Source organism: Hypomesus nipponensis, chromosome 23, assembly GCF_054491055.1.
Source record: "Hypomesus nipponensis isolate SF chromosome 23, ASM5449105v1, whole genome shotgun sequence".
Lineage (NCBI taxonomy): Eukaryota > Metazoa > Chordata > Actinopteri > Osmeriformes > Osmeridae > Hypomesus > Hypomesus nipponensis.
The window spans coordinates 21,099,009-21,113,427 of NC_140383.1; the positions used below are offsets into that span (position 1 = coordinate 21,099,009).

Genomic DNA, 14,419 nt, shown 5'->3' on the forward strand with positions numbered 1-14,419 from the left:
TGGCCCGCAGTACCTCACTGTATCGGGTGGTTCTGAGAAAAGAAGATAAAAAAAACCTGAGGTAACACCACTAAATGAGAGTTGAAGTTGTCGTTTTTTAGTGTTCTTGTAAAGCTTCAGACATCACATAAAATATTACAGTAATATCACAGCAGTCAACTTGCTTGTTTTAATAAACCGTTTGTAGTATTGTATACCTTCCCAAATGTAAGATGCAGCTAAATGTATTCCAAAGTCACATTCTTTTAGTAAAAAGTTCAAATACATAAAAAACGGACAATAGATTATATAATAACAAATACATTGTTGTTATTACTTCACATTGTTTTACTTGACAAGAGCAGCAACAGAGTCAACACCAAGTTAACGGCCTAAAGTTGAATATATTTGACTTAAATCCATAGGTCTTTAATGTCAATGTTATAATACTAAATAATTTGGCAAATAGGTTTTTTTATGTATTGAATTCCTTTCTGCCAACTGCCCATGCTACCAAGTAGCACAAGGTAAAGAAACTATCCTTGGAAGTGATCAGAAAAGCAGCCCCCTGGTCAGCGTGGGTTTTGAAAGTGTGAGTGTGTCCAGCTGCTGCTCCTCAGGGACAGGGTGCGGACGAGAGGACCCTGGTCTGGGGCCTCAGGACACTGGTCCAAGCAACACAGACGGATTTACGCGTGTTCTTCTCTCTCTGTAGACCAGAACCTGTGTGTGTTCCTCTGGCACTGCGAGGACTTCACGAATAAAGTAAATCAGAAAAAGGTAATAAATAATGCATTTATTTATTCTTTAAATAAAAAAAAATTGCCAGCAATATAAAAGTAGCGACGACAATAATAGCACACATTATACAGATCCAGTAGAATTTTCCAGCCCCTTGTCCTGTGTAAAGACAGCTTGTTCAGCCTGCCTCAGTCAGTTCCACCCTCCCCCAAGTCCCCTCATCAACAGAAGCCGACGCGCTGCCGCACCTCCTGGAGGGTGGGGGCCGCCAGCTCACGAGCCCTTCGCGCCCCCTGCCTCAACAGGAGCTCCAGGTGGCCCCGCTCGGCCCTCAGCCTGAGGATCTCTTCCCTGATGGGCCCCAGCTTCTGGATCACAGCCTCGGCCACCAGCTGCTTGTACCTGGCCGTGTCCATGCCCTGTGCCTGCAGCACCACCTCCTCCACGCTCAACCCCGCCACGCCTGCATGCAACAACACCAGGTTCGACACGCCCGGACGGTGCTCGGGGTCGAAGGTCACCTCGGAAGTGAAGTCTGTGACGGCGCGCCGGATCTTCAGAGCAATGTCGTCTGGCGAGTCGGTGAGGTTGACAGTTGCCATTTTCTGGGGGTCCGACTTCGACATCTTGGAAGAGGGTTCACGGAGGGATTTGACCTTCCGTGTGGAGCCTGTGGAGACAGACCCGATGAGCACTGTGGTTCTGGGTGACTGGAGGACATCTTTGATTGGGTTTCCCTGACGTTAGCCATGACTGGCAGTTCTCAGCGGTACAGTAGAAAGCAGCCAAGTACAGCATATGAGGACCAGAAAAACAGGATGAGACAAACCCGCTACCTCATCCTTCATAACACTGTGACACACACGCTCTCACACACACATGCTCTCACACACACGCAAGTCCTCTAGAGGACATCCTCCCAAATCCATTATGACTTTTTTTTCAGATATATGAGGGAGAGAACAGTCCTTTAATCAAAGCTCCATCGCATGCATGACCGGTTACATCTTGTGCTTTTATGATGGTGATAATTAAGGAGAATAAAAAGGGGCATGTGAGACTGAGGATTTCTGTGAAACATGCGAGCCATGTGTGTTACTCTGCAGATGGGGGATCAACTAAATAAACGTAGGTTTGTTTGTGTGTGTGTCTGTGCGTGGAGGTTTGTGAAAGTGTGCGAGTGCTTGTTTATAGGGTTGGGTATCGTTTACATTTTATCATTCAGATTCCGGTTTTCAAATCAAATCTTGGTTCCGATTCCAAACATTTTTTTGGAGAGAACAAATATAAGAACATAATGTTCGGTTAGCTATCTCTGATTCTAATCTGCAAATATACACAGAAGAATATCCATTGATATCTTTCTGTATTTATTCATGTGTAGGCCTATTGTCCAATTCTGTACTATGCCTATAGCCTACAATATTACTACAAAAAGCATCCAATGTTGATGTCAACTTATGAGATGAAAATAAATAAGAGGGAGGGGTAACCTAACTTACGATTTCTATTTCCGGGAAAATTGTTACGTTTACTTGCGAGCCGCCCCATTTTTACGTAGTGTCCGACTATGCTGCTATCAACTACCAAATTGACGTGAACACTGCTGATACATTTCTGCAGCTCGATAACCTACATTGTTACTGTACACACACAGCTAGCTAACTCCCACATTTATCAAGACTCAATTGTTTTCTGACATCTAAGTCAAAGCTGGTCGCCAGAAGATCGTCTCTGGCAACAGCTACGCTGTAGTCCTCAACATCCATCCATTCATTCATTTCTATTGGCTATATTTTGCCACAAAACATCTTGGAGATCTTCAACAAATTAGTTTGAGCAATTTTGCCTTTTTTGTGCGCCACTCTGCCATTTTTTTTTTTCATTTTGTTTGGAGATCATTTAATGGAGAGGCAGTAGTCGAGGTTAGGAACTTTTGGGCCTTAAATTTCAGGTCTAAAGTCAACCAATAAGCCTGTAGCCATGTGAAAGGCTCTACCGGGAGAGTACAAGCAACAATGCAGAGGAAATCTTTAGCAAATTAGCTATTTTATCTTAGGAAAAATACCACCAAGGGGTCGCAATACCCTTCAAGTTAGGAACCGAAATTAGGAATTGAAATTCGCAAACGTTGGAACCGGTTATAGATACCCAACCCTACTTGTGTGTATGTGAGAGTGAGTGTGTGTGTGTGTGTGTGTACATACTGAGCAGAGCCCGAGGCTCAGGGAACAGTTCTCCGTACTGGTGGTTGAAGATGCGAGCCAGGTCCTGGGCCAGCTCCAGGTGCTGCACCTGGTCCTCCCCCACCGGCACCAGAGTGGACCTGCAACACAACACTGCAGCACTAACAACACTGTACAGTACTACAACAGTACAGTACTCACACAGCAACATACTACTGAACCAGTAATACAGGACTCACACTGCAACATACTACTGAATCAGTAATACAGTACTTAAACAGCAATGTGAAAAGGCAAGGAAAGAAGAATCACTAATACACCCAGATGAAGCATTGATGAAAGCAGAGTAGTAGTGACTACTGTCAGTATAATACATTTACATTTATGCATTTAGCAGACGCTTTTATCCAAAGCGACTTCCAAGAGAGAGCTTTACAAAAGAGCATAGGTCACTGATCATAACACAGCAGTGAATAATAATACAGCATAATACTAAGACAGCAGTGGCACCTCCGCCCTGATACTCCAGCACTGACATTGTGCTTGTCTTACTTGTACAGGAGGATGTCTGCAGCCTGCAGGACGGGGTAGGTGTACAGACCCACACTGCCCTCGTTCTTCTGTTTGCTCTTCATCTGGGGGAGAGGGAAGAGAGGAAGACCGCTTGTATGTGAAAGGATGTACAAATACATGTTTAAAGCGAGTTGAGTCAATGCAATAAGTCATTTTCAGTTTTACCAAAAGGGAAACTCTCAGATAAACCAAGCATGGCTGAACACACTGGGCTTTTTGCGGCGTGTTTGAGGTGAACTCCTCTGTTGTATGAATGGAAGGTGTATGGTCTGCAGTCTCTCCAGCATATTAACACTACAGGGGCTCAAACCAGACTTTATGAGACATGAGAAACTGTGGCAGGTGGGCAGGCTGCTTTGATCTAGACGCCAGAACCAGCCCCAGTCACCTCAGAAAGGGACACACACACCACAACGTCACCAGACACCAGAACACAATCACCAGGACAGAGGGATGAATCCATTACATGGATATATCATATATCATGACAAATCAGCGACAATGGCCCAACATGTTGAAATTATTGTTCTTGATTTGTTTGTTAACTTGACGTTCTGTCCACTGTGTTAGGTGTAAGATGGTGTAAGAGGTAAGATGTTACCGTGATATTCCTTCTAGGTGAGCCCAGGATGTTGTTTGGATGTTCCTACCTTCCACTGTGGCAGGTGTCGCAGACGAGGCATACTGGTGAGGCAGCCAAGGATCCAGGAGAGCTCTGCATGCTCAGACACCTGCACAGGAGAAAAAACCCACCTGGTCACCTCAACTGGACGTTTGTGTAGATGGTGCGAGTGAGTGTGCATGCGTATAACAGACAGATTGTGGCACAGAGAAAACATGGTCGATTCAATGGGCTTTGGTCTTTATTCTCTTCTCTTTGAAAACAAAAAAAATCTTTCCAATCCTCCATGGAGTGAAGGGTGTCCCCCCAGCCCCTCTATGTGGCAGAAAAGGGTACTGCAGCAAGCCCCCTCAGTGTCAGTTCTGGCTAACAGGTGCCAGTGCATGGACTAAGGGGCCTGGTCCACCAGTATGAAGCTTTAGATCCATTAAATAACTGCTCAGTTTTACGGCCCAGTTTGCATCACGCTCAAACCATCTCTACGGCTGTCCAACACCGCCTGCTCCTCAACACGCCAACAAATATCTGCTGGGACAGAAAAAAAAGGCGCAAAATCCTTCAGCTTCAGGGAATTAAAGTTTATGTGTGCTGGCGATCGGACCACCATCTCTTGCTGTTTAAATACAATTCTGATGAGCCTGACGTAAACTCAAGACTACAGACATAAAATGGGATTATACACTGGCATGGAGGGGGTCTTAACATGGGATATGTGACTGAGAACAGCTAGATGAGAGATGGGACAGATGTTAGTGACAGCATAGTGACACAGGACAGTTGGCTTGTGGTAGAGAACCAGTGATGGTTAATAAAGAACAAAAACTCCATATTCCCTGTAAAAGAGACACTAGGCAGTTTTGAAACGTGAATACAGGACTGACAGACGGCCATGACAGTTGATGCTACACGTTAGATGAACATCTCCCTTCTTTTCTAAGGGAGGGAAAACCAAAACACTGCAACCCTCACAGCCGTGTGGATACACGGGTGTTATTCCAGTGAGAGGGTGTAACTTTACGACACACACACACACACACACATATGCACCTTACTTTAGACACCATTGATTTGAGCTTGTCACCATTTTTTCAATGAAGTCAAGTGTTTGTTTTGGGCAGTAGTCATATTTGTACATGTGGAACAGACTGGGGCTGGGGTAGTGAATGGGAGGTCCCCATCTCTGCCAAGATATGTGGCATGAAGCTAAACAGGAATAAAAATAGGGCTGTGTGTGAAAATGAGCAAGAGATACAGAAAAAGAGAGAGATAGAATAAAAGAAGAAGAGAGAGAGAACGTGTGTGTGTGCGCACATGTAAGGGAGGGAAACACAGCAGAACCGGACAATCCAAACACACATGGCCTCCTCCTTTCATACACACTCTCTCTCTCTCTCTCTCAGATGGTCTGAGACCAGTGAAAACACACTTTAGGTATCGTATCCAGGGAAACCAAATGTCCGTTCTGATTACAGTTTCTTTCCCCCGCCTCCCCTCCCAAAAGGAGATTTTTCCCTGAAACTGTGATCTGTTGAAGTGCTGCATACAGTAAATCTATCATTATTCCCTAAAGTTCCTTCATGTGGGCTACTCTGAAGTAAATGGTGGTTTATGCTGGTGTGTGTTTTCATAATCCCTGTGAATTTGCAGAGCTCACACAGGAGATAAGAATCGCAGTGATAAAATGAGCGTTTCAGAGCAGCCTGCATAAGGTAAACATTCAGAGCCTGCGGAGATCAAATAAACATTCCAAGATGGCTGCCTCTCCAGTTGACTCTAGATGACATGCTGAGAAAGAGACCAGAGGCAGGCATTTACATACCACCAGTTACACACACACACACACACACACACACACAACCACAGTCTCACACACACACACACACATACAACCACAGTCTCACACACACACACACACACACATCACCGCAGTCACAAACATACACTTATCCACTTGTTTGCAACCACAAAGAAAAAATTAAGCATTTAAACTATTTTTAAAAAGGTCAACCATTAGGCCAACTGCATATCGAAAATGACTGACAACACACTGTACTTAGGAATGGTTTGCTTGACCCGATGTTAGTTTCCTCAAGGATCACAATGACACTTGCTTTGAGACTTGTTGCTCTTGTGGTTAGTGGTATCTGATTCACATTTTTGTACTCGCTGTGATATATAGTTTTTATTGTGGCTTGTTTTTCTACAGGTTCACTTGCACTTATAGCGGTTCATGTTGTTTAATTGTAACTTGTTTAACGACATGCTCTTATGGTTCTCCCCTTTGGAACTTATTTTGGTTGTTAACAATATGTGCTTCATGTTCTGCAACATTGCTACTCGCAATGTTTTGGGGCTATCTTGTTGTTATTATCCGTGACCTATGCACTTTGTAAAGCTCTCTCTTGGAAGTCGCTTTGGATAAAAGCGTATGCTAAATGAATACATGTAGATGTAATGTAAATGTAACATTGTGTGTATGTATGTGTGTAGTGTGTGTGTGTGTCAATAGATCTCTGACCTGGGACTGTTGGAAGAGGATAGAGGTGTCTGGGTTGATGCCACAGGCCAGCAGGCTGGCGGCCATGTCCAGGATGTGAAGCCGAAGCAGCGCGGGGTCCTGGGGCTGGGTGATGGAGTGCAGGTCCACGATGCTATACAGCACGGACGGGTACTGGCTCTGCAGGGACACCCAGCTCTGCAGGGCCCCCAGGAAGTTCCCCAGGTGGGGCACCCCAGTGGGCTGGATCCCCGAGAACACTCTGGCCCCTGGACACGGCTGGAGGTGAGAGCGGGGAGAAAGAAGGTGATGAGTGAGGAACGAGAGGAGGAGGAAGGAGAGACGGTAGACAATTTGTTTAAGTAGCGGGATGTGAGGGATTGATAATGAGAGATACCCGACTATGAGAAAAGAAAAGGTTGAAACAGAGAAGTACTAGGAGAATTGAAAGTGTGAAAGAAGGTGAAAGAGAAGACACATATCTGGGCTTTGTAGACAGAGATGCATTGGGTGCATTATGGAGCGGATAATGGCTGTTCCTAGACCAGTCTAGTCCTGCCCCCTCTGTCTCCCAGCCAGCCTGGGCAGCAGATAACAGCTGTTCCTAGAACCAGTCTGGTCCCGCTCCCTATCCCCCAGCCAGCCTGGGCAGCAGATAACAGCTGTTCCTAGACCAGTCTGGTCCCGCTCCCTATCCCCCAGCCAGCCTGGGGAGCAGATCCCAGTTTGTTACTATGCAGGCGCTGCAGAGCAGGAAGGAAGTGGGTGCTTATGTCATTAGCAGGGGGGTGATTACTGCGGCGTGTAGTTGATGTTGAGGGCCCCAGTGTTGGTGTCAGGAGTGATTTGGGTGCAGATGGCCGAGTCTGGATCATGTGTGTTCTCACCTCATGTTGACACGCCAAACCCATGTTTTCCTCTGTCCTTGGGGAGCCCATTAGCCATGCAGACATGCTAATAGTGTCACCTGACACGTCACCGCTAACGGCATCAACGCCAACGCCCGCAAGACACCGGCCAATCAGGCTGCTGGCCTGAAGGCTGAGCCTTACTACTGGTCAGAGGAAAGTTTGGATATGGAAACATATTTGAATTGGCTAATTTGCAAACAGTGTTCTACACATCTGTCTCCCGCATCCCTTGTTTTGTCAGCTAGGCTTCAACCCCCTACACACCCCAAGGTCTGAGCACGAAGAGGCATCAACACAACATCGCTTTTTCAAAGCAGAACCTTGTGTAGCCCTTCGCCAAACCCTCAACCTGCTATCTTTAGCCTCCCTCCCATCACCACCAACACCTCTCTGTGTCTGTCGCTCTCTCTCTCTCCTACTCTGTAGGTCGCTCTTGCTCTCTGTGTTTGTGTCTCCCCGTCTCTGTCTCCTGCACCCGTGTCGGCGCCTGCTGATGACACGTGGCCGTAGCGGTAGCCTCGGGTGTTCTCCTCATTTGTTCTCCTGACAGGCATGACGTTCCACCACAGAAGAGCGAAGGTGGCGAAAGCTGTCTTCATCCACCATCTAGCATATGGTGAATACATTACACACTGCGAGTGTGACATTAATGCCAACAGCTAGTAGGGTTAGGTACACTTTAAGGCCATGTTTTCACACTCGGGGGACGCTTTCCGGGAATAGCCTACGTGTTCATTTATCTGAATGTGTGTGTGTGTGTGTTGAGACAATACACGTACATCGGGGGGTGTGTGGGGTTGTGTGAATGGGATTGAATGTGTGTGGTAACGTGTATGTAGTTGTGTCTCACAGCTTCAAGACTCATCGTTCTGAAAAAGAACCTGACTCCCTCACAACAAGGATGTGCACCACAGCAGCACCAGGTACCCTGCTTAGCAGAACACATTCAGTTCAGTTAGGGACAGCGTTTTCTTACTTCTAAAGGTCACGTCGAGTTTTCCTGCTTTCTTTCTCTCCTACAACTCAGACTTAGAACACGTTAATGGCCTCCGAAAGGCAACTTGAGGCCCAGCACAGACGCAATAGACAAACGTAAATGCAAATCAACCAAACAACCCAGGAAACACAGATGGTTGAGGACCAATCAACATTGAGGATACAACGTATTGTGCTAAATACAACAATGTGCTACCTGTCCAGAAGATCAATGACATGGACTGATAACCTGCCACTTAACCCTACTCTCAGAGTCGTTTAAACGCTCCCAGAGCCCAGCATGCAGGGTGGAGAGCAGTGGTATGGATCAGGAGACTGACTGCCAAACTCAGCTTGCTGTAAACCCAGGTTCACAGCCAACGCAATCCATCACTGGAGCCCTCGGGGTGAGCAGACGCAGGTAGGCAGGGCGTTCTCAGGGCCTCCGAGCCTCGTCCATCACAGCGGAGTGGTGGAGAGGCTCACTGACATCCCCCTCACTGGGCCCATGAAGCGTCGAGCAGCCCATCCAGCACGCCACTTTCAACACGCCACCCCCCACGCACTGCCGTCAGCTTCTCCGTGGGCCTGGAAGTGGTAGGGAGCTCTCCAGGTGGAGCCCAGGGTAGGGAGCTCTCCAGGTGGAGCCCAGGGCAGGGAGCTCTCCAGGTGGGGCCCAGGGCAGGGAGCTCTCCAGGTGGGGCCCAAGATGGGGAGCTCTCCAGGTGGAGCCCAGGATGGGGAGCTCTCCAGGTGGAGCCCAGGGCAGGGAGCTCTCCAGGTGGAGCCCAGGGCAGGGAGCTCTCCAGGTGGAGCCCAGGGCAGGGAGCTCTCCAGGTGGAGCCCAGGGCAGGGAGCTCTCCAGGTGGAGCCCAGGATGGGGAGCTCTCCAGGTGGAGCCCAGGGTAGGGAGCTCTCCAGGTGGAGCCCAGGATGGGGAGCTCTCCAGGTGGGGCATGATTAGGGGTAGTGGTCACCCCCTCTCGCTGGTTGGTGTGTTTGGGGTCCTTATGGTCTCCTTCCTGCTGAGTGTTGGGGTACACAGGGCCCAGTGTTCCCACAGCGTCCTTCCCACCCCCCCAACCCCAATGGCAGCCCATTAACACGACACCATGCCGAACGGGGCTGGAAACAGGCCTCGCTCACCCCCCTGCCTCCCCCTCCAACACCCCCACCTTCGTCCTCCATCCCTTCATCCCTCTATTGCGTTCTCTCGCACGGGGACCTGTTAGGGCAGGGGACCGGCTGAGCTCCGCTTCTGTGAAGTATTGAGCAGGAAATAGGCTTTACTGTACAGGCTCTCTCTTTCACACGGCACAGCGGTGTGACAGGGCTCCGCCAATAGCAGAACACCACCCAGCTGGAAACCAAGTGTGAAGAGCCGCAGGAAAAACCCCACATGGGTAGAAGGAGAGAGAGCGAGGGAGAGAGAACGGGAGCGACTGAAAGTCTGTAAGCAAGTATCGGTCTGGATGGGGGATGGGGGGAAAGGGGGGCCGGGAGGGGAGGAGGGGGAGGGCCAAACGGAGCGTTTGATTAAATCTGCGGTTGACGTGTGGGACAGGTGAGATTGATGAGGTTCCTCTGCGCTTCACACTGTGCGAAGAGCGGGGCATGGCGGGGGGGGGGAGGAACAGAACGGCAGTGTGGCGTCCACAGGGCTGGGGCCCACTCTCACCGTGGGGTCCCGCGCTGATTAATGGGACTGGAGGCCCTTCAAAAACAGCGCTCCCCGCAGACACAGCCCGACAGCGCTCCAAAAATAACCAGCCGGGCTCGGCAGGCTTCCCCGTCTGGGCCCACTGCTGCTGCGCTCAGAACCAAAACCAGCACCCACTCACACATCAGCACCAGCAAGATGAAAAACAACACACATTGACGGACAACAACCATCCACAGCTCTGTGGAGCTTCCACCAGCTGGCAGCTCTGTGGAGCTTCCACCATCCACAGCTCTGTGGAGCTTCCACCAGCTGGCAGCTCTGTCCTGACAGTTAGGGTAAAAGCATCGCCAGATCACATGATAAAGTACAATGGATCATTGACAGTATTTTAAATAATAAATATAATAATGACGAGGCTACTCTAATCCGCATCCAAGGGCTATTAGGGCCAGCATATTTCTGCCAACAGCATTCGCAATAGGTCTTTTAAATGAATGGTTTTGAACTGCTCCGTTAAAACACGTCCTCGCTTGACAAGAAATGGATAGAAATGTTTAATTTTAGTCCACCGACAGGAAAATTGGTCAGAGGGGGAACTAATAATACAAAAAACACATAAAAGTCACAACACAGCAAAAAATAACCAGCACACACTTCATAAATTTATCAATCTGTAATTATGGTAACACTCCGAGCCAGCGCCAGGCTACCTCTCTAAGCGGGCCAGACATTTCCTCCTGCACAGCCACGTCTGTTGACTTGAACATGGCCCAAAAGCGTGTTACCAGATACTTGGTACTTTTTAATTAAAAACGTCAAACCTTCTGTCCAAACCGGGACCTACATGGACTAAGCTCCCAGGGTATCAACCTGGTCGCATTACAGAGGTGTATTCTGTAATATGACTTAACTAAGTATGAAAAAAGAAAACCGCTGACATTCAGGGTTGTTTGGATAAATGGGTTGGACTCGAGGTTCGAACTAATGCACAAAGCATTCAGGAGCCTCACAGCCTGAAACAGACACGAGCACATAGAAGAGACTTGTGAGAATTACAGGGCTTTTTGGACAGTTGAAAATAAATAGGGCAATTAATGAATTTACTCAAGATGGAGTCTATGTTTCCTCTCTCTCCACGCTCCCTGGAGTTGTGGGAGTAGCTCTAATGGTTTTAACTGACACCAGAGTGAGTGACCTTGGAGCTAAACAGAATAGAGAGGCCAATTAGAAGTCACTTCCTGTTTCCTGCAGCCCGGGGCTGAGATGACTGATATCAGCCATTTGGACCACAGGGAGCTGAAGCTGAAAGTGGAGCAGAGAGAGGAGCTGTATGGGTAACAGAGAGAGGAACAGAGGGGGGAGGTGTATGGGGAGCAGAGAGAGGAGGTGTATGGGGAGCAGAGAGAGGAGCAGAGAGAGGAGCAGAGAGAGGAGGTGTATGGGGAGCAGAGAGAGGAGCAGAGAGAGGAGGTGTATGGGGAGCAGAGAGAGGAGCAGAGGGGGGAGGTGTATGGGGAGCAGAGAGAGGAGGTGTATGGGGAGCAGAGAGAGGAGCAGAGAGAGGAGGTGTATGGGGAGCAGAGAGAGGAGCAGAGAGAGGAGCAGAGAGAGGAGCAGAGAGAGGAGGTGTATGGGGAGCAGAGAGAGGAGCAGAGAGAGGAGCAGAGAGAGGAGCAGAGAGAGGAGGTGTATGGGGAGCAGAGAGAGGAGGTGTATGGGGAGCAGAGAGAGGAGGTGTATGGGGAGCAGAGAGAGGAGGTGTATGGGGAGCAGAGAGAGGAGGTGTATGGGGAGCAGAGAGAGGAGCAGAGAGAGGAGCAGAGAGAGGAGCAGAGAGAGGAGCAGAGAGAGGAGCAGAGAGAGGAGGTGTATGGGGAGCAGAGAGAGGAGGTGTATGGGGAGCAGAGAGAGGAGCAGAGAGAGGAGCAGAGAGAGGAGCAGAGAGAGGAGCAGAGAGAGGAGGTGTATGGGGAGCAGAGAGAGGAGCAGAGAGAGGAGCAGAGAGAGGAGCAGAGAGAGGAGGTGTATGGGGAGCAGAGAGAGGAGGTGTATGGGGAGCAGAGAGAGGAGGTGTATGGGGAGCAGAGAGAGGAACAGAGAGAGAGAGGAGGTGTATGGGGAGCTGATGTCATTGCAACTGAATATAGGCGGGTAGGTAAAACATCATGAGATGTCAGCACTAGTTCTGACACACCAAGTCAAACTGACAACTGGAACACAGGAACAGAAACTATTTCAACCCAAGTGCAGCCCAGGGGAGATAACTGAACAGGCCAAATGGCCAACCACTAGGGTGATCAGCCATGCATAGCAGTCATATCAGCTCCTAGGGCTTCTGTTACAATTCAGTCACAAACCTCTCAGATTTAGACCATGGATGGACCTAATTATTTGCTGATAGAAACGATCTGACATACATTTTAGGCAACAGCTTCGTTCCTCGCGTACGTTTGACTAGGTTCAGTGACTTTTAACACACATTTTCCATGGCTGAAAAAAACGCATGAGGCCTTGACGCACATCACACCTCGGGGCATTGTACGCATGTCGGTGTTTGTGCACAGCCGCCCACATTTGGACAAAATTAAAACAAGTGAAAACCAACACTTCATTTCTGATGTTATTGCTGGTAATGAAGCACTGCTGTGACGCTCCTGAGTCCCTCACTTCCATCTACCTCCCGCCTCCGCGCGCACACCTCCAGCGTCTCCCGAGACAAACGTTAACCAAACACAGACGCGGTGGCGAGCGTGCATTCCGTTCCTCAGCAGTGCTCCACGAGGCAGTCATTACACCGCGCAGCTCGTACATCACCGAGAACAGACATTATCCGGCTGCATTGGGTGAATGGCGAGAGCTCAAGTGCGTCATTAGATGAGAATAGCTCAATAATTAGAATATCTGTTGTGCCGAAAGCTTCTAATCATTTTTACTCGCGTCACGGGACTAGTTGCTTGCCTCAACACTCCGTTGGCTTCTACAGGGCGCTGGGGTTGGAGCCCAGGGGGTTAATGCTTCATTCAACCGTACAGCCAGCCGTCACGGGGTTCGTGTTTCATAAGGTTGAGCCGCACTTTATTTCAACACCACACACATACTTTAATGTCATAGAATGTAACCTACTTATTGAGAATTGTATCCTACTGATTGAATGGACTTTTGTTGACTGATTTTTAAAAAGGCCAAAAGAAACAATTTGCATGATGTCTAAAGAAATATTACTGACCTCATCTTGATAGTAAATCACAGTTTATCGGTAATTGATAGATGTTTTATCATCAAAATGAGATTCAGTGCAATGCTAGCTAAGCCAAGGGAATTATACATTAACACAACATCAAACCAATAGAGACTATAATATGGAGTATAGCCTATTTTACATGCACCAATAGCTCTCAGCTGAGAAATGATTGCACGTAGCGTTAGCGATAGGATACAGCTATCATAGGTTGTGAAGTAAACTAGACAACATTCGTTTACTCAGTTGTCGTGTCGTGTTTTAATATCGTCCATGCAATATATTGTCCTGCCACAATAATGCTTAAAGTAATACAGTGAGATGAGACCAGTTTGAAGGACAACCAACATAGCCAGACATACGGAAGGTTTGCAGAAATCTGTCCTGTCAAATACCAGTGACCACTAGTGTTTAGAACACAACTTGTTCGGGAAAAGAATACGTTTGACAAACATTTTACGTTTGTAACTACCTTTGTATCTGCACATTCTCCCGCGCTGAATAATCGACTTTGAGAACGATGTTTTTGAATGAATCGTAGAAGTAATTTCACGTTATTTCTCATGGGGAGCGCCATGTTGGATTTCTGTGACTGTAACTACAGTGGCTTGCACTGGCCAAACAGAGCCTTCAAAAAGTAAACGTATGGCCCCCTTCAGCTTTTCATAATAAAATCTGTGTCTTATTACATCCTATATGACTGCGTCTGCATTACAAAAAATCCACACAAAAACAAGAGATAGATTGTTTACATAGCATTGGTATGATTAGATGCGATACATTATTATGTTTCCCAACAACATATACATTACATTTAGTCATTCAGCAGACGCTCTTATCCAGAGCGACTTACAGTAAGTACAGGGACATTCCTCCGAGGCAAGTAGGGTGAAGTGCCTTGCCCAAGGACACAATGTAATTTTTGCACAGCACGGAATCGAACCAGCAACCTTCTGATTAGTATCTCGATTCCCTAACCGCTTAGCCATCTGACTCCCTAGTAGCTACTCCAGATACATGGACCTGAACGGTCC

At 48.0% G+C, this 14,419-nt stretch overlaps 1 protein-coding gene across 1 annotated transcript; it reads right to left on the reverse strand.

Moving 5' to 3' along the window:
- Positions 1–760: 760 nt before the first annotated feature.
- On the reverse strand, positions 761–13,981 carry wars2 (tryptophanyl tRNA synthetase 2, mitochondrial). Its single transcript, XM_084688130.1, has 6 exons — positions 13,858–13,981; positions 6,620–6,877; positions 4,130–4,210; positions 3,459–3,541; positions 2,928–3,046; positions 761–1,390 (listed from the first exon to the last, which is right to left on the reverse strand). Exons 1-6 carry the CDS (start codon positions 13,960–13,962, stop codon positions 942–944), a joined length of 1,095 nt encoding a protein of 364 aa, XP_084544256.1. The 5' UTR covers positions 13,963–13,981; the 3' UTR covers positions 761–941.
- Between the last annotated feature and the right edge of the window lie 438 nt (positions 13,982–14,419).

Coding starts and splice junctions, on each gene's coding strand:
- wars2 (XM_084688130.1), bottom strand. CDS start 13,962: ATGGCGCTCCCCATGAGAAATAACGTGAAATTACTTCTACGATTCATT. Junction 6,878..13,857: donor GAGAATGTGCAGATACAAAG/GTAGTTACAAAC, acceptor TCTCACCTCCAG/CCGTGTCCAGGGGCCAGAGT. Junction 3,542..4,129: donor GACACCTGCCACAGTGGAAG/GTAGGAACATCC, acceptor CCTCTCCCCCAG/ATGAAGAGCAAACAGAAGAA.